This window comes from Lepidothrix coronata, unplaced genomic scaffold (assembly GCF_001604755.1).
Source record: "Lepidothrix coronata isolate B3197 unplaced genomic scaffold, Lepidothrix_coronata-1.0 Scaffold43, whole genome shotgun sequence".
NCBI lineage: Eukaryota > Metazoa > Chordata > Aves > Passeriformes > Pipridae > Lepidothrix > Lepidothrix coronata.
Window position 1 is genome coordinate 5354268 of NW_016690223.1, and position 20683 is coordinate 5374950.

General features: G+C 39.8%; 1 protein-coding gene across 2 annotated transcripts in view; it reads right to left on the minus strand.

Moving 5' to 3' along the window:
* Positions 1–9790: 9790 nt before the first annotated feature.
* Positions 9791–20683, minus strand: part of TSHR (thyroid stimulating hormone receptor) — a 64611-nt gene continuing 53718 nt past the window's right edge. For both annotated transcript variants that reach the window (XM_017813822.1, XM_017813823.1), the window contains exons 7-8: positions 12357–12545; positions 9791–11536 (exon numbers count right to left, since the gene is read on the minus strand). In XM_017813822.1, the coding sequence (XP_017669311.1) occupies positions 10129–11536; positions 12357–12545 (1597 nt within the window). In that variant the 3' untranslated portion in view covers positions 9791–10128. The remainder of the gene's footprint in view (positions 11537–12356; positions 12546–20683) is intronic.

The window sequence follows — 20683 nt, forward strand, 5'->3', positions numbered from 1 at the left end:
CAAAAAGGTTTTGTCTTCATCAATTAATCTAATCTGACAGAATTGCTTTCTAGCATAAGCAGCTGACATATTTTTAATTCTTGTCTAAAAGCAGTACCTTGAGACATGACTTGTGATTTATTTTTAAACCTAAGTTTTGAACTTGAAATTCTAATATAATTAGAAAGAAAGTAAGCTATAAGCTAAACTGCCTCTATGGTGATTGTATTTTGTAATGTGGGATTTTGACATGATCTTTTAGCTATAGTGGTGTCAAGGTATAGCAGATGAAGATTCGTAAGGAGTGATGTGCCTTGGTTTGGGTTTTTTCCCTGGTACTCAAGGGTTCTTTCCTTCCCTCCCCCATTTTAACACTCCTCTTTGCCTTCCAACACTTGGACAAGTCTGAAAAAACACAGTACTGCTTTTTCCATAATGTTTGCCTTACTTGAAAAGGATTTGGTGTTGATTCTGGATAAATATCAGAAATTATGATGTTTTATCAAAAGAGATCATCAGTCTCTGAGCTTGCATACTACATAAGAAAAACAGGTCAGAAGAATGGCCTGTTATATTGGCCAAAATGTTTTCAAAAGGACCCTAAAAAAAGGAGGCAAAACAGAATGATGACAAATTAGTAGCATACTCAAGTTAAAACACATAAAAAAGGCTGGATTTAATTCCTGTGAGGAAAGATGAGAATGTTATAACTAAATGTTAATTGCACTCTCCCAGCTGTATTGGAGCAAAGTATTTCAAGGATTTTTTTTTTTCAAAATCAAATATATTTAAAAATACATGAATTTTTTTTCTGTGTGATTTTTTTTTTTAATAGCTTGTTTCTTGCCATTGCAGAGGTATGAAAGGATAAGAATCTTGGGATATTAGGTAGCTTTCAGTATATCCCCATTTAGTTTCAACTACACATCATTCCTTACAATTCAACTGTAAACTGTATCAGCTTTTGAGTTTGTGGTTTTTTTTTTTTTCTAACTCAGACTTTTGTTTGTGAAATACTCTGTTAAAGACTTGCCCCTTGTTTTCAGAGCAGATCCCAGCAGTCTTTTTTCAAACTGTTTTTATCACTAATGGGATTATGCTAAACTCTAATCCTTTCAGATGTAATGACATCTGTAGTACAGTCAGATGAACTGCAGTTGAACCACATTTGACCTTCAGTGTGGATATATAACATTCAGAAAATTGTTTTTTATACATGTTTGGCTTTTGAGTGAAATCTTTCCTAATTATTTTTGTGTGAAGTGCCTGTGCACTTGCATCCTTTGAGATAGTATAAATATGGATGCCCTTATGTGACCTGAAAGAAGGTTATCTGAAATAAAGAATATGGAGAGAAAATAAATTAAATAGTGCTTTACATTACAAATGATATACTGAGTTGCCCATTTACCCCATAGGTCAAAAACTGCTCTCTGAAGATGGATGTTGGTGAACTGCTATTTTAAAATGCTTTTTAATGATAACTATGTATCTAGCTTTGTTTCCGTTTTTAATTCAGTTTTGGAAATAAAAAGTTACTGAACTGAAAACATGGTGTTTAATTTGGATAAGTATATTTCAGTAGCAAATCCAAAACAAAGACTACCATTGAACTGTAAAAATAATTTTACAAAAATCTTGTAACAGCAAAAAATGTTACGTGTGGACATGTGATTCTGTCAAGGTAGAAATGCTTTTCCTTCGCTAGAGGAATCAAATGAAGGAGATCTGCGCTGCGGAAAAATTCCTCTAAGTGTCTGAACAGAGGACAACGTTTGAATCCCAAGAGAGCTGGGATGCTGCTTTACAAGTGCTGGAGCTGTCAGGATTTAGTGCCAAGGTTAAGAAAAACCCTTTCTTGCTGGTGACGGAGAAAAGCATTTTGACTAGCAAAATAAGGAAAGTAGTCTTGCCTGCCTAGGCTCCTAGCTGCCTGATTTTTCCAATTTCTCCTAGGAATCCTGCTGTACCTTTTCCCTCAGGAAGAACTGGCTGACTGGAGGTGGGCTGTCTGGTTCCAACAGGTAATGGATTCTGGAAAACGTAGCATTCTGGGAAGTGCAGCATTTTGAAAAAGGATTTATTGCAGAATTCACCTTGTGGAAATACTGCTTGTAGGTTTTGTTTTGGCACAGGGTTGCCTTTTGTTTCAGAAAATTCAAATTGTTGCAGAATGGAAGCTCTTTCCTCCTGAGCTCACCTTGTTCAAGCTTTTAACAAAGAAAAGGCATTAGTGCTGGGAATAATATTTTTGACATACTGGTTTTTGTAGGCTGAATTTGTCTGTTTGATTTTCGTAAGTAGCTTCAGTCTTAAAACAATAAAGCGGCATCTAATGAAATTTCATGTACGTTTAGAGAGTTGACAAATGGCTTGATAAGTGTGATGATGGTACTGGTGTTAAATGAGTTAGGTAAAGGAGAAGTACATTCACTTCACAGACACTTTTGCATGTATCACTTAAGCTGGTTTTGGGAAGGGGCAGAGGAAAAGGGGAGCAGTTCTTAATTTTAGCAGATCAAATTGCTGTTAACCTTTATTTAGAGTGTCTTTTAGTGCTCATTTTCTGTCCTGAATGATTTTCATATCCTGAAACAACTTTCTCCCGAGGTTGCTGTGTTGCCATTTCGCCTAAATCACTTTAGATAGTAGGTGGAAAATGTAATTCTTCAATCAGAGTATAGAGTTTCTTCCATGGTAGCAAAAGGAGCTGTAAAGAGAAACTGGAAAGAGGAAATGAAGAGTACAGAGGAAAAGGTAAAATAATGCAGCCAGCCTTTGAAAAAAAAAATCAAGGAGAGACTGCAAATGTTCTTTCTTGTCAAAAAAGAAGTGTATGTATGAAATACAAAAAAAACCCCACAAACTTTTTTTTTTCCCCCTGAACCTTCATGAGAAAGTGCATGTGCCAGTGTATCAGCAATCCTCCTAATTAGTTTTAAATGAAAATATACTTCTTGCTGCTTTATACTGATATGTCATTGCAGGGTTTAATTGGAAATTTGTAGCTGGCTAAAAAAGAATTGATCTGTTGTTTCCACAGCTCCCTCTAGGCAGCAGCAGTAATCCACACATGATTTAGGGAATTCTTGCTACAGTCAAACTGAAAGCAGCATTGTACATGCAGCACAAATACAGCCTTGGTGCTGCTTTGTATTTCAGTGCTGTTGAGTGTGTGTCAGCAGCAAGCCAGGGAGAAAAGAAACATCCAGATAACACCGTCAGAATTTGCAGTGAGAAGTTTTTTGTCAAAACTCATATTACTTCTTAGGTTTGATTTGTTGCAGCTTTGATTTCACAGAAGACATGGAGTACTGTAACTTTTCTTCACTTTTCAAAGAAAAGCCACTGTAATTTCATCTGAAACCAGCATGGGTTTGGCAGTCCAGCCAGTTATCAGTCCGAATGTTTGAAGCAGGGAGTCTCTTCTTGGCAGCAAAGCAGGTCTTATAAAAATATCACAGTATATATGCAAGTAACAATCCAACAATTTCAGTCACTTTGTAATGACTGTTTAGAGAGCTCTTAGATATGGGTTGTTAATGAAGTTGGTGTTCACAACAGATTTCATTCCTTAAAAGAGAGAAGAAAAATAGAGAACCCAAAGGAGACTCCTCATCACAGCTGCATTTTGAATAGCTGAGAACCAAAAATGAATGTGCTCCTTCTCCTTGAATTCATTAACAAAGCTTCACAAGCTTCAGTGGAACTGTGGAAGGTGTGCAGCAGTAAGGATATGATGTCAGATGGCCACGCAGACAAGCCCTGTCATTGCATATAATCTGGATGGCACAGAGAAGTCCTCCTCAAAAAGGTAGGATAAGATTCAAGTTGATTATATTAATCCTACAAAAGTTAAGCTCTTGAAAGTAGTAAGTTCAGGATGGCCTCAATGAGGTCCAAGTGCTGTGCTACAGTTGATAAGACTTTTCCATGTTTTGGAATAGTTATCCAATATTTTCAGGGTGGAAAATAAGGATAGGCAGTTACAAAACTCCACAGGATTGGTATCCTTTCTAAGCTGAGAACCTGGTGTTTTGAGGTATTGTGGAAATCCATACCAATCTGTGTCTGTGGGGGGAGAGGGGAGGCAGGTGTGGGATGGGATAGGAAGTTAAAACTGATGGTTCTGCTGATGAAATCCTGTGTATTGACCTCATAGAGCCTTCATTTGTTCACTTTCTTGTCATGATTTCCAGTCGCGCAAAAATAAGTCAGGTCAGATGGAAGGGCCTAAACAGATGAGAAGTGTTTCAGCTTTATGCAGATGTGTTATTGAATCACTGTGAATTCTAGGTTGACGCTGCTCTCAGAATCTCTTAGTGTGCATCACTAAGACCTCTTAACTATCTTCTGTTCTGGGGCATGATGATGGGCCCTTCAACATCTTGTGCCTTAGCCCACAAAGCCTACATCTAAATGCACTATAATATCATATATTTTCAGAATCCCTGCCAAGGAAGAGGCGAGGGCATAATGGAAAGGCATGATATCCAACTAATTTTGTGCCTCACTCTGTCCAACCCAGAAACCATTTGATTACTGAGTGGTTTTAGACTGCAGACACATGGCATCTGTCAGAAAAACAATACAGATTATATTGCTATTACTCATCGGCCTGCCCAAAAACCTGGAAGGGAGGTTTTGGGTTATTTTAATACACAAACATAAGGCTTCTACTCAAATCAAGCTTCACTTTTGAAGGATATTTTTTTGGTACAGGTTTTCCAAAGACTATGCTATGAGCATTAATACTTTAATTATTCCACAAGAAAAGAAACAAAAGTGCATCTCATTTATGTTAATAAATCAAAATGTTATGGTAGTCATGTGAAACTTGTCTTTAATTACCTGTGCTGTTTTCAAAATCCAAATACCATAGCAGGGTGTGCTGTACTTTGATTATAGCTGACCTGTTGCAGATGGTGTCATCTAGAACCGATACCTACTCAATAAAAAACCCCACATCTGGCTAGCAAAGGTCAGAGAATGTTCCAAGTCTTTATAACTAGGGCTCCAGCTCAACTTTACAGCTTTTTTCTATAGTGTCTGAGAATGAAGAAATCTTCAGTAGCGTATTACCACCACATAGAACAAATAGAATCATAGAACTTTATGTAGAGAAAATAATGGCATTCTCTGCCACCCTGAAAGAGGATTTTCTGTCCTCCGGTCTGAAATCTCAGAGCTATCTGAAGGCCCAAAAAATGGTGTTATTGTCTCTTCCTATTTCTATGCGGAGTTCTGAAAGAAGCCTCTGCCCTCATGTGAAAGCACTTGAGCTGTGACGTCAAATCCATTGAGGCAGCACTGTGAACAGGGAGTATGCTGTTTTTCACTCAGCTGGATTTTTTTGTCTACATGGACTCTGAAGTCGGGCCTACTGAAGGAAGATGAAATTCAAGCTGCCTTTTCAGTCTGAATAGGGGAAACTGGTTGAACATAGGAAAAGTGGCTGCTGTGGAGCAGACCAAAGGTCCTTCTGTGCCAGAATCCTGACTCTGATAGCTGCTAATGGTGTGTGGTTGGCCAAAAATAAAAGAATAAGCAAGCACACATGATGCACTCCCCAAGTACTGCCTCCCATTTGCCAAATATTTGCAGTTCAGGAGCATCCCCAGTCTTACGGTTTTTGGAGGTTTAGTATGTTTCCTCAGCTTTCTCTTCCATGAATTTTCAGTTTCTTTGTAAACCCATGTAAATGTTATGACCCACAGCAACCTTTGAGAGCAAGTTCAGCAACTCAGCTGCTATTCCTGACTTCACTGAGCTTTGTCATTTCCCATCTAGTCTGAGGGCTCCTACTTTACTTAGTGATTCCTTAACTGTAATTCCAAGCCTTTCATTTTTCTTGCTACCCTAATCTAAAACTTTTCTAATTCCATTATATTAGTTTTCTATTGTTCTACTCTTTTTCCAATAGTATAATTGGATTTGCCTTTTTAATCTTCAGGAAGCATAAGATGGTATTTTCATGAACTTGTCTACTGTACTGCTAAGATCCTGTCCCTGAACTGGGGTTGTCAGCTCAGAGCATATAATTTAAGATATCAATTTGTGTTTTTTTTAATCAAGTGTGTCACTTTATCTACATTGAATTCCTCTTCGTTCAGTCTTAAGAAGTCTTCCTACAGTTCTTCATAGCCATCTGTTTTTTTTATTCCTCTGAATATCTCAATATTATAGCAATCTTTGTTATCTTACTGTTCAGTCCTTTTTCCAGGTCCCTTATGCACATACTGAACTTCCTAGGCCTCCTGGAACTATTTACTCCTTGTCACTTGTTGGCCCATTGGATTTTATTGTAGCTTATAAGCTAAATTGCCCTAGCTGATGCCAATTGGCATCTGCAACTGAGAAAAAGCTTTTCTTGCACCCTAAAGCTTCATGTAGCAGGAAGCACAATTACAGGTGTAATTGGCAAGGTGCACAGATAGTGAAAGTCAGGTGTCTTTTTTGGGACAGGGAGAGTACGTGAAGATAACCAATATTTGATCACATTGACAGTTTTCAGCAGTGGAAGTTGTCCCTCACATGTTTGGGAGTTTTGTTTTGGTTTTTTTTTTTCAAGTAATGCAAGGATCCATATAGCAAAGATAGTAATCTTTTTTTTTTTTCTCTCTACTGATAAGAATTATGGAACATAAAATTTGGCAGCATAAATTTTGACAAATATGAGGCTAAGGATATTTACTCTGAGGGAAGACCTAGTGGGAGGGAGAGATCTTATTTCATGTTGCATATGGCCAGATTCGGTTAGGTATTCTGAGAGTTCTTGCAGTAGAGTCCACCACACAATCTTTATTGTATGTAAGTGTTTTCTCATGAAGTATTCAATCCTTAGTCCCTGTGGCAGACCATAGACATTAAGTTTAAAGGAGAATGAAAAGATTAGATTCCAGATTTAGTTTTTTGAAGAGGACCTCATGGCAGTTAGGTGATTATTCTGACTGTCCTGGATGTAATTAATTATGCTTTTGGAATCCCAGAGCTCAGCAGTACTACTACTGTTCCTTTCTATCCCTGCTGAACTGTCTGAGATGACCATTTAGGATATCCCTCTCACAGCTAAAGATGGAGGGGAAAAAAACCAAACCTATGTCAGACAGTGTGTTGTGCAGTCAGTCTTTTTAGCTGTAGGTTAACCAAGGAGAACAACGAAGTTGAGTGCAAAAGAAATAGTATTACTTCTCCCATAGAAAAAATATTATAAAACCTTCAGAAAAAAACTTGCTGAGCCTCTTTTGAACAAAACATTTTATTCCAGTGCTCTGCATTATTTCTAAAGTATTCTAGAGAAAATACTTACCGAATGCCAGAAATAATACATCTTGCTCAGACAGATTTAAAATAGCAAGTATTACATAAAGGTGTGCGCAAAACCAAAATTGGCTGAAGGGATTGATGAGGGCAGAAATGGAAGAGAATATCTGTAGGATACAAACATTTACAAGAAAAAGTCTGACAAATTAATTATTTAAAGTCTATTGCCTGGACCTTTCCAGTAGCTATTAAAATATTTTTCACCAAGTTAAATACAAGGAAGAATAAGCAAGACAAACTGGAAATATCAAACTTCATTGATAAAGGCAACATTGCATAATTCTTTTAATAGGCAATAATATATATGCAATCATGAGAGATAGAAAAGCTCGATAATGTGTAAATATATCTGTCCTCCATTAGTAACAGCAAAAAGCTGTATTAATTCAAAAACAACCTGCGTCAGTCCAACATACCACATCATTCCAACGTCCTACTAATTTCCATGGAACAAATATTCTGGTTTAATGTAAAAAGAGGTTTGAAATAAATGATCCATGTTACTTTTAAAAGCATTTTTAATGTAAATGTTGATTAGTCTTTCTTCTCTTTCTGAAAAAGAATATGATTCATGCTTGGATGTTCTTTTCCGCTGGTACACTGGTATCTGTGGCATAAATGTCCATTAGAACTTGATTGTCTTAGCTGCTGCTGAGACACTGAAGGCGCTCAGGAAACTTTTTCTCCCTTTAATGGTTATTCCAGTATCGGAGGGTGGCAGAACCTGGGGGTGGGGTTGCACTTCAACATAGTACTGCTGTGGGACTCTCCAGCGCAGCCAGAGCATCACAGATGCAGCTGTTTCAAAAATAGGGAACTTTGCTGATCTGCACACTTAAGAAGCTATGTTTCTGTTTCAATACTGGGTGAGTCCAGATTACAGAAAGGGAGGTCATAAATCATTATCGATTTCAAAGTTTGCTGAAAACAAAAAAATGGAAGTGTGCTCCTCCCCCAGAACCAGCAGCTAAATTCATCTATAATGCAATATTGTAGATTTTTTTTTATGGCATTAACAGTGATGGATTAATTATTTTCTATAAGACCATCTCATGGAATTGGTGAATCTAGGCCCTTGTTTCTGCTCACTTAGGCAGCTTTCGCTTATAACCAGAAGTAAGGAATCAAACTGAGTTTGAATTAGAGCATGTGCATGGCATTTGCAATCATTCAGTTTCCAGCTGTAGGAGCTAGCAGTTTGAAGGGCTAGACCATTGTGGTTTTTTGGATACTACTAGCTCACATTATAAAAGATATGACAATTGTCTATTCACTTTAATTATAGTTCCTCAAAGACTATAATTCCATTAAAACCAGTATAGATGTTAAAAAATGAATTGTACAATACCTACCTGAAGGCAAATATTCATGCAGTGTTCTCCATTCTTATGGCAAGGCTTTGAGATAGCTGAGTGAAATGACCAATGTTAATCTTGGTAGCAATCTACAGAGCTAGTCTGTGCAGTTGGCTGTGAACAGATCTGATCATGCTGGCACTCAGGACACACAGGTGTTAACAAGCCAGCTGGGCAGAGCAGCTCCTACCCTGAGTCCTGATGTCTGCAAGAGGTGTAGAGAGGCAGGCCCCAGTTCATTTGTTTGTGGTGAGTGAATGAACTGAGCACAGCCAAGCTTTATCTTGGTCTGGCCCCATTTACCAGCAGGTATGGCAGAAGGATGCTTTAGTGCTTCACTGGAGCAAAAGACCAGAGCAAATGAGTTGTTCCTTGTATTTGAGCTTGGATTTCCTTAAGTGTGGAAAGTATGTGCCCAAGCTACAGACAGGCTGTGGCCAACCAGAAGCAAACCATGTGATTTGTAGTTGTACTTCAGACATTACACAAGTCAGATAAGAGATCTCACTACAAGATAGATGTTCTTAAAACATGTTGGAGGAGCTGGAGGTCAGCCTTCAATTCAGCAACTGTATGGAGTGAAGTAACCCAAAGGGGTGATCCACTCCTGTGGTCTAAGTGCAGATTTGAGGCAGTTCAATATAGTAAGTGCCAAAGGGAAAGTCATTCTAGCCCTGTAAGAGAGAGGTAAGCAGGGATAGCAGTAGTGGTGAGAAAGCTGGAGTTACAGGGTTTTCAGAGCAATAAACATGCTGAGATTAAACAGCACTGGAGTATGGTAAAAACTGGATCAGTCATCAAAAAATAAAAATACAAACATTATGAACTTGACTGGGTAGTGTGATCTTCAAAACAAATATACCACTATATAGCCATATGAAGAAGCTTCTTTTTCCACCTCACCCAGCTAAACCAAGAATGGCAAACAAAAGGCTAGATTTGTTTTAGGTCAGGATGACAGAAACAGAAGAAATCTGTTCCATTTTAGGTCTAGTGAAAGTTTTAGAAATTTGCTATTAGAAAACAAACTGAACCTTTTGATACATAGGAGTTTGAGAACTTCAACTTTTTTTTTAATCTCATTTTAATTATAAAACTTTGTTCTTTTTTTTAGTCATGTAAGTACTCCCAAGTCGTATTGTTAGTTTCCTGCTACCTTAATTTTTTTTAGATTAGGATATACTTTATATTTGTGTAGTTTTTATATATAAATTTTCCTAGTTAGAAAAAGTACTCACATCTACTTCGAGAATTATCATCAGAACAGCAACTTTTGACCTGCACTGATAAAAGTGTGAGACAAGAGGTTCAAATGAGTGGCTTGTCCAGAAGAAGACCACTCTGAAGGTACTTTCAGACACAGCAAGGGATATCCTATGGAAAAAGGATATGGAGAATGTTATCTTCTCACTTGATTCACTGTATGCACAATCACCTCTTGACCAGATTTTGGCTGTGATACTTTGGGATGTTATAGCTCAGTTTGTTTGCATTCTTCCATGAGAATTTGGTTCTGCACTGTTACAGCAGGAAGGTAATCATTGACTGGGTCTTGAATGCTTGTGAGAATCTGACCTATCCCTCGGCTGATCCTCTGCCCGTATGACCCACTGCTGTTTTTGGCTGAGATAGTCTGACCTCTGTAGATTTGAGCCTGATGCTCACATATACCAAACTTGCTTAGCAGGATAAACACATCTCTACGAAAAGCTTTGGTGAAAATTGCATAAAGAAAGGGGTTGGCACAAGAATTGAGGGGGTAGAAAAGTACGAGCAAAATCTTGGAATTGGTGACAGTTATCAACGGTTTGTTCATAATGGCAGATAAAGCATGGAAAGAGATGGGAGCCATGCACAGAAAGTCCGTGAAAATCAACACAGCCATCCGCTTGGCAATTTTGGTGTCTTTGTCCCCTGACTTGTACTGAGGGTTTCGCACAGTTACATAGATTTTTATGTAGCAGGCACAAATGATGACAAAAGCAACAATGTTACATATTAAAACAAAGACAACATAGGCTTCAGCCACTGGTGTTTCAGTGTCCATAGGCAAGCAGATGCTGACTTTGCTGTAGCTGCTGACCCCAAGCAGTGGTAATAAGGCAAGCAGAATGCATGAGAGCCACCCTCCTAGCATGATAACCAAGGCGTGCCGCAGGCGAATCTTCCGATCTGGGCGCATGGCGAAAGTGATGGCGTACCAGCGCTCCAGGGTGATCACAGTCAGTGTGTACACAGAAAGTTCACTAGCAAAGACTGTGAAAAAGCCAGCTGTGTTGCAACCGGGCCCAGTCTGCCACTCTATGGCATGGTTATAGTACTCTGACCTGGTGTAGAGATCAACTGAGGCGATCAGGAGGAGATATAACCCCATGCAAAAGTCAGCAAAAGCCAAGTTACACATCAAAAAGCGTGGTACAGTCAGTTTATAATGGCTGGTGAGAAGGATAAAAAGGACAAAAATGTTACCTAGGATGGCAAACAGGTTCACAAACCACACCACAATCCTCAGAAATTGATATCCCATTATATCCTCACAGGGATTAAACTCATCAGGCTCTGGTGTGCATATTACATCTTCATTGCCTCCACAGACAGGATAGTCATAATGACTGTCAAAGGTCTGGACATCTTCCGTTTGAGGGTTTTTGAGCTCTTTGCCAAAGCCAAGATTTCCTTCTCCATGTTCTTCCGAGAAAATGTAATAATGGGGATTTTCGTGAAAATTCGTGAACTTGGTGTTTGTGTCATACACAGAATCGATGTGATCTGTGTATTCTTCTGCATAATCTCTGTAAAATGGACCTCTGAGAGCTTTGACTGATCTCTTATGAAAGCTGTGGCTGCCGCTCTGGTTACAAGTCAGGTACTCCAGGATCCTGAAAGAGTAGCAAGAAAAAATAATTTCTGGCATTTATAGTCAGACTGGAGCACAGTAATGAAAGGGGACACTTCAAATCATCACAAATGAAAACATAGCTATAAACATGTGATTGGATATATTTCTGTTAACAGAACATATAGTGTACAATAAGCTTGAGCACTTCCGGGCTTTTTTCTTTTTAACTATATTTTTACTTTCTGTGTTGCTATCAGCTGTCTCTGGTAGTAATTTGACTTGTTTAGTATCCATAATTCCTCTTCCTTTTTGGGATCTACATTCTTAGTATGTAACAAGACATTAATCTACTATAACTTCTTAGATAATACAGCATTTCTTTTTTCACTGTTGCTCACAAATCAATTTCTCTCAGAACTTCCATCAGTTTAATATCTGTTCTGTAGGTTGTTTACAGCTAACTAGCAGTGTGGTGATTTGGATCACTGTACTTCACCGTGTGATGCAGCTGTATTTCTAGTGAAAAATTTTTCAGTAGTCAAAAGCTTTTCAGTTTAAAAACATATGAGACTTGAGGCTATAATCCCTCCCACACTTTTCTCCAGGTCTTGCTACAGCACTGTATGCTTTTCTTTTTTCTTTCTCTTTAATTCTGAACTCAACAAGAGGAGGAACTTCTGGAAAAGGTCCTACAAAACATTCCTTTTCCTGCCAGTTTGCAATTGTAATCTCTGTTTCAAAGAGCATCATCTATACCTCAAAAAAATTGTAACAAAAGTGGCAATAGATGTAATTTTATATTAATAATAAAACATTGTCTTCACTTTCAAACTTAAAAAAAGAATGACAGTGAAACTCACCCACTTTTTTTTTTCCAGCTCTTGAAAGCACAACAGTGACTTGGGTATGATAGGTCAGCTCGCATTATCTGAAGAAATATCTTTACAGCTGGTAATTTCTTTAAAGTCCATGTATTTTTGGCCATTAGTTCTTTTAGGCTTTCCATTCCTTTGGCTGGAAGGTTAGAGATAGCTGTTCTGGAGACATCCCTAGGTAAAGGAAGGAAAAGACAAATGTCAGAATATTCACTGAATGGATGAGAATTTTTTCAGATTCTTACAGTACTTCAGGAGTTTCACAGAATTCTACAGCAAAAACCAAATCCAGGGTAGGTGGAGGTTGCATATTGCCTTGCTAAGTTCAGATACCATTCAAATTCAAGTAAGTTATGATTTCTCTGTGATTTTTTTATCTTTTAAAGCTCTTGTCTTTAATGTTTCATAGAGCAGAATGTGAATTATAAAGAAATATCATGACTTTTAAAATTATACATTTAAAGCCAGCCAGAGACAGGTGGATATGCAAACACAAAGCTTTAAAAATTCTTTAAAGAGGTCACATCTTCCTCTGGAAGAGCTATATGCCCTTAGACTTCTTTAGACTCATTTTAATCTATTAGCACACTTCAATAGAAAGTGTTGCAATTACTAAAAGAATATTCTTTATATATGGAAATTAAAATCTTCTTAGTCCATCCTGAATATCTCAGAAAATTGAGTATTATGTTTGTTGCTTTCTACTTGACTGCTGAGGTGGACTCAGTACCACCTCAGCAGACAATTGATGGGGGAGGTGGCTTTCCTTTCGAACAACCAGGTGAATGTTATCTAGTCCTGATAGTGTTTTCTATTCAGTTTTTTTTTTGTCCCAAAACCTCTTCTACTGACTCTTGAAGTCAAGATGTTCTCAAGAGTTACACTCTGTGAAGAAATAAACCTGTAAAAAGGGTTCTAGTGTAGAAACATTAAGCACTCTTATCATGAACACCCTAATAATAAATAATAAATAATTCAGCTTTTTTCTGTGCATTGGTTTTTAAGAGTGCTGTTCTTATCCCTCTAGAAGTCTTACCCACTGGCTAGTTTCTTGCACCTAAAAGAAAACTAGTACTAATTTTATGCTTCAAACAACTTCTAAATGCCTAAAGCACTTGAGTTTGTTTTGGTTTTTTTTTTCTCCTCCTTTTGATTTGCTTGTATTTGTTTTTAAATTGAGTTAGAAATTGCTTCTCCTTTTTGTAGGAGGGCTTTTTTACTTCTAAAAGCTTCTTTGCTATCATATGTATTTGACTATGTCACAACTAGTTGATTTCAACTGCATAAAATTCTTTTTTGTTTTTCTGGAGTCCTTTTTGATATGTTTCTAACAAGTTCCTGAAGTGGCTCTTATAAGACTCTGAATGCTGCCTGCTATCATTTTAGCTTCTAAAGAATCACTGAGTAGTTGAGTTTCCAGATCATCCAGTTTGACCTCCTTGCTCAAAACAGGGTCAAGTTGAGCTCAGAGGACTGTCTCCGGGACTGGAGACTCTGCAGTGTCTCTAGCAGTGTGCTACATCATTTGACCACTCTCACAGTAAAGAAATTATTTTTTATGTTGAAATGGACTTTCCTCGATTTCAGTTTGCACTTATTGTGTCTTGTCCCGTCACTTCTCTACTGGGAAGACAGAGACCCTGACTCTGTCTTCCCAGTACCTCATCCACCCTTCAAGTATTTATACACACTGATAAGGTTTCCTTGACTCCTCTCCAGACTAAGCATTTCCAACTCTCTCAGCCTATCCTGCTATGACAGATGTTCCAGTCCCTTACTTAACTTAGTGGTCTTTTCCTTTTCGTTTTTCAGTAATGTCCTCATTTCCACAGAATTACTGAATGGGCAAGGTTAGAAGAGACCACAGTGGGTCATCTGGTCCAACCTTCCCACTCAAGCAGCGTCATCCTGAAGCACATTGCACAAGATTGCATCTTCAGTGGGAGACTCCACAACCTCTCTGGGCAATTTGGTCCAGTCACCTGCACAGTAAAGAAGTTCTTCCTTGTTTTCAATGGAACTTCCTGTCCAATGGTTTCTGCCCATTGCCTCTTGTCCTATTGCTTGGCACCACCAAGAAAAGCCTGGCTCCATCCTCTTGATGCCTTCCCTTCAGATGCTTAAAGACATTGATGAGCTCCCCTCTTAGTTGCCTCTTCTTGAGGCTGAACAGGCCCAGCTCCCTCAGCCTTTCTGTGTATGAGAGATGCTCCAGTCCCTTAATCGTCTTTGTAGCCCTTCATCAGACCTGTTCCAGGAGCACCATATCTCCTTTGTAGTAAGGAGCACAGAACTGGGCACTGCACTCCAGATGCAGTCTCGCTAAGGCTGAGTAGAGGGGCAGGATCACCTCCCATGACCTGCTGCCAGTGCTATTCCTAGTGCACCCTAGGATACCATTGGCCTTCTTGGCCACAAAGGCACACTGATGGCTCATGGACAGCTTATTGTCCACCAGGACCCCCAGGTCCTTCTCCGCAGCATTGTTTTCCAGCAGGTCAGCCCCCAGCCTGTGCTGGTGCCTGGGGTTGTTCTTCCCCAGGTGAGGACCCTGCATTTGCCTTTGAGTTTCAGGCAGTTCTTCTCTGCCCATCTCTCCAACCTGTCAAGGTCCTTCTGAAGGACTGCACAGCCCTCTGGGGTGTCGGCCACTCCTCCCAGCTTGGTGTTGTCAGCGAACTTGCAGAGGAGGTGTCTTCCCCTCCATCCAAGTCAGTGATGAATATGTTAAACAATACTGTGCCCAGTATTGAACCTTGGGGGACATCACTAGTGACAGGCCTCCAACTGGCCTCCAACAGGCTGCCACTGACTACAGCCCTCCAAACTTTGCTGTTCAGCCAGATCTCAATCCACCTCATTGTCCACTCATCCAGTCCACACTTCCTCAGTTTGTGTATGAGAGTATTGTGACAGTGTCAAAAGCCTTGCTGAAATTGAGGTAGACAATATCCACTGCTTTCCCCTCATTCAACCAGGTTAGTTGTTTCATTGTAGAAGGCAATCAGGTTGGTAAAGCATGATTTACCTTTAGTGAATCTCTGCTGACTAGTCTCATCATCTTCTTGTCATCCATGTGGATAGAGATGGCCTGCAGAATGAGGCACTCCAGCACCTTTCTAAGTACTGAGGTGAGGCTGACTGGCTGGGCCCTCATTCTTTCCCTTTCTGAAGACAGGGTGATGTTTGCTTTCTTCCAGTCCTCAGGCACCTCTCCTGATCTCCATGACCTTTCAAAGATGATCATGAGCTGCCTTGCTATGCTATCTTCCAGCTCCCTCCCAACTCATGGATGCATCCTGTAAAAGGGCCCATGGAGTTGTGGATGTCAAGTCTGCCTAAGTGTTTTCTGATCCATCATTGCTTTATCCTGGTCTCCTGGGTCAAAGATTCCTGAGGGCTGGTCTTGTCAGTGAAGACTGATGCAAAGAAGGCATTCATTAACTCTGCCTTCTCTACGTCCTCTGTTACCAGGGACCCCCTCCCTATTTAGTAACAGGCCCACGCTACCCTTAGTTTTCCTTCTGTTATTGATGTATTTGAAGAAGCCCTTCTTGTCCTTGACATCCCAGGCCAGATTTAATTCCAGATGGGCCTTGGCCTTCCTTGTCTCATTTCTACTTACTCTGATAACCTCTCTATGTTCATCCAAGTGGTCTGATCCAGCTTATACTTGAGTAATGGCAGGAGTTCATCCACAGAGGTCTCTTGCCCAGTTTGCCCAGTTTCTTGCTGATTGTGATACATCATTCTTGAGCCTAGAGAAGGTGATCCTTGAATATTAACCAACTCTCTTGGACCCCTATTCCCCGCAGAACCTGCTCCCATGGGATTCTTCTTCCCAGGGCTCTCCTGAAGTCCACAGTTGTAATCTTACTTGCTGCCATGTTCCCTCCTCACCTGATTCTGAATTCCACAATCTCATGGTCACTGCAGCCAAGCCAGCACCCAACCTTCACATCTCCAACAACGCCTTCCCTGTTTTTTAGTATAAGGTTGAGCAGCGCACCATTCCTTGTGAGATCCTCCACTACCTGGCAGGAAGTTCTCATTAACACTTTCCAGGAACCTCCTGGACTATTTGTGCTTTGCTGTATTACTTCTCCAGCAGATGTCAGGGTAGTTAAAGTTCCCCACAAGAACCAGTGCCTGTGACCCTGAGGCTGCTTCTGCTGCCTGTAGAAGGCCTCATCCACTTCCACCTCCTGATCAGGTGGCCTGTAGCAAACACCCACAACAGTGTTAGCCTTATTATGTCACCCTTTTATCCTAACCTATAAGCTCTCAACTTCCCCATCATCTGTCCAAGACAGAGCTTGATACGTTCCAAGTGTTGCCTCATATAGAGGGCAACTCCACCACCACGCCTTCCTGATCTGTCTCTCCTAAATAGCATGTAGCCCTTCATGACAGCATTCCAGTCATGGGAGCTGTCCCACCATGTCTCTCATCAGGAGATCAAAGCCCTGTGACAACACACAGACCTCTGGTTCCTCCTGTTTGTTCCACTGTGTGTGTTGATATACAAGCACTTTAAAGAAGTATTTGATTGTGTCAATATTCCAGGAGGGGTGCAAAGGGATGGCCCCTAGTCCTGTCTTGAGGTCATATCTTTGGGTGCTTGTATTCCCTCTTAAGTCTCCCTTTGCTCCTTGGGTGGTTGCTATAGCTCTCCCCATACCTTATCTCTGTTGAGCTTGGCTATGTCCCTGTTGCCTTTCAAATGTAATTTAAAGCTCCCACGATGATTTCTGCTAACTTCTGAGCTAAGATCCTTTTTCTCTTTTGAAACATTTTATAGAACTCTCCTTCTAGAGCAAAACATCTTGGTAAACTAGATCTTGGATTAGATTTTACCAAGACAAGACTGGCCTTTCAGCAACTCTCACAGGTGTCCATCAAGTCCTCATGGTGGCAGCTATCTGCAAGTAGGTAACGTGGTTAAATGCTGTGTGATGGGAGATGTTGAGACTCTTTGGAAGCAAAGTGATACCTCACAAACTCTTGGGAGTTCTTTGAAGATGTACTGGCACAAGCTGTGGAGAAAGGTGATTCTGTTTGTGCAATGAATTGAGATTTCTGAAAAGCCTTTACACAATCAGATATCAAGGGCTGTTGAGGTAACTAATCTGTTACGTGTCAAAGGGAATGGCTCTCCTGAATTAATTAAAAGATAAAAGAGTAGGGGAAAAGCCTGAGAACAGGTGACAATTTTTCATACTAGAGGAAGAATGGAAAATTATTTGGTATCTGAATGTACAGGTCATTGCAGCAGGGTCTACAGTCTAGGCTAGCACTGGTACTACTGAAATACTCATGAACTGTCTGGAAAGAAAATGAGAATAGCTGCAACAAAGCTTGTTTCTGACACAAAGTCATATAAGGTAGTGAAAACTAAAGGTGATTGTCTAAAGAAGTAGAAGGCTCCTGCAATACTGTGTGACTGAGCAGTAAAATAATTGATATGATTCAATATTGATGAATGTAAAGTGCGTTTAGGATCAAGAAATTTTAACTGTACAAGGATGACAATGGGGTTAAATTTGGCTAGCACTCTGGAAAGATCTTTGAGTCCTCTGCAAATGTCAGGGCAGTGCTTTCAGTAATGTTAAAGAGAAAGAATGCTAAGAAGTTTCGGGAAAGAACTAGAAAATAGAACAGAAAAATTTCACTTTGAAAATCTAATATGACTAACAAATATTATATGCAGTTCTAAAAATACTATATGCACTTACAATTAGAGTATGAAAAGCTACAGCTAGGATGATAGAAGTAGCAAGTTGTTTATATATGAAGTAATAAGGAGCAAATAAGGACTTTTCTCTTGGAAAGAGCTATGACTGGAAGCAGTAGTAGACTACAGTGCCATGCATATTGGTAATGATTTTTCAGTCTTGTGAGATGAGTTTTGGGAGACCTAAGAATATAAGACTTAAAAAAAGGTGTAATCTTTTCACAAAACTGCATCATTCTATTGTGAAAGTCATTGCCATGGTTCATTGTGCAGGTCAAAAAACCAAAGTAATGAGAAGAACAATATATATACATTTTTGTTTTGTTGTGTAATGTTCCCATCAGGAATGGCTGGGTCAGGAGGAACACCCTAGGGGACAAGGGCTCTTGCCTTGGAAACAGCTGCTGAGAGGAGCTTCTCCGGGGCCCTGAATGCACAGGGAAGGGAACTGGAGCTTCTAGAGAGCTGCGAGCAGAAGGGAGCAGCCAGCCCAGGGCTGAGATGGAAGCAATTTCCCAGGGAGCAGAGGTGAACATACAAAGCCTGTGGCAACTCAGAGTGTTATCAAGAAAGATCTGTTCAGTGAGAAGAAAGGATTTGGAAGAATTAGTAATAAGATTATGTAATTTCTGTTCTATCTTGCTGAATCCTTTGAAGTCTTTTGTGTATGTGCATATGGTTTGTATTTAAGCAGTTAGGTATTGCAGGTGTGGTTTTCAAGCACTCTGCTTGTTTTATACTGGGGAGCTTGGGTAAAAGGTACAGGCACAGCTGCACTGAAGTTCTTGTTGATTTAGGATTAATCCTATTGCAGAGCTAACAATAGGTAGTTGGTCCCATCCATGGACCATATTAAGCACAATGGCTCAGAAGTTTGGAAGTTTCCAAAATTCCTAGTTTAGGAAGTCTCTAAACTGCTGGTATGGTGGCTGCCACCAAAAAGTCTTGTGACCTCTCTGTACCACTCTATTGCAAATCAAAAAGCCTCCTGGGAGTCTGGTGATAATTTGTCTTCCAGTGGAAGATAACTTCTTATAATGTCACTCTACCTAGGCCCACACTCAGTTAGTGATGAAGTGTATGTCAGCTGGCAAAGAGGAAAGTGTGGGATTGTCAGGAATTTTTTTACCTTACAAATCTAGTCTTGATGATTTTCTATTGAGATTCACAATCTACTTCAAGCAGCACAGCAGATGTCTTCAAACTGGAAAGCTTGGGATTGATAAGGTTTATAAATTAACCATCTTCAGAGCTATGTGAATCCGAGTAGCTGGAGTTTGCCAGTGCTATAGTATCTGTGTCTGCATTGTTATAGAAGACACATTTTCTTAGATTTCTTTGTAGTGTGCCATTGTATAGAATCATAGAATCATTAAGGTTCCAGAAGACCTTTAAGATGATCAAGTCCAACCATCAATCTAGCACCACCACCATGTTCACCATTAAACCATGCCATCAACTGCCATATGCACATGTTTTTTGAACACTTCCAACTCTTTCTGTGATTTTTTTTTTCTTAATATCCAATCTAAACCTCCCCTGGAGCAACTTGAGGCCATTTCCTCTCATCCTTTCACAGGTTACCAAGTCCTGATCAGTCAAGTATGGTCAGTCCCAGTCAGTCAAAGATGATCAGTCCAGATTTTGGTCTGCTCAGGAAAATGGGAACTGACTGCAGTTAGGTCAGTCTCGTTAATATCTAATAATATTGATAACTAAGATGTTGTTTAAACACAGCAATGCTTACATTGCACAGAAGAGTTATATTGTGAAGAGGCTGGACTTGATGATCTCCAGACATCCCTTCCAACCCTAACAATTCTGTAATCCTGTAATTCAACTACTTCCTCCTTCAGCTGCTTCAGAACTTTTCTGGTGAAAACCATCCAGTCCTTGTGACTCATTATCATTCATTATCACAATTTCCTGCCTAGCATCTTTTATAGTCACTTCAGTTTGAGACAAATCCTCTTGACAAGTCCATCAGACCTCTTGCCCATTCTCTTGTGCAACCTCCAACTTAACTCCCCTGCAGAAAGGCAGCAAATGAGCCACCAGCTAATATCACATACCTGGGAAAAGTCAGCACGTAAAGGGCTTTTGTAAAAACAAGTCCTCCCTTGCAAACTGCTCTGAGTGTTGTGCCTAAAATCTGCTCATAGTCTCCTGGGACTTCTACAGGGCCTTTGACAAATGCCCACAAGGCTGATACTGAAACTGGGCAACCACACTCCTTGTGGAAGGTGTCAAATGTTCAGGATTATGGTGGAGGCAGGCAACATTCACTTCTAGCCTAGATCCAGACCAGACTTTAGCTTTTAAATAGTCATGGTCTAGAGCTCACTCAGGTGCTGGAAGCGGTCTGTCTGCAGCAGCTAGAGCTCTACACTGTGAAGCGTAACAGTAACCAAAGTGCTCTCAACCACTTTTAACATAGGCTTGATGGCTGCTTTGTTTTGTCCTCACGTTTTCTTATAAATCTCATGTGACACTTCTAGGCTGTTCCTTATCTTATATGAAATTTACACATCAGATTAAATGTTAAAGAGACTGTAGAGAGCTTCAGATAAACATGGGA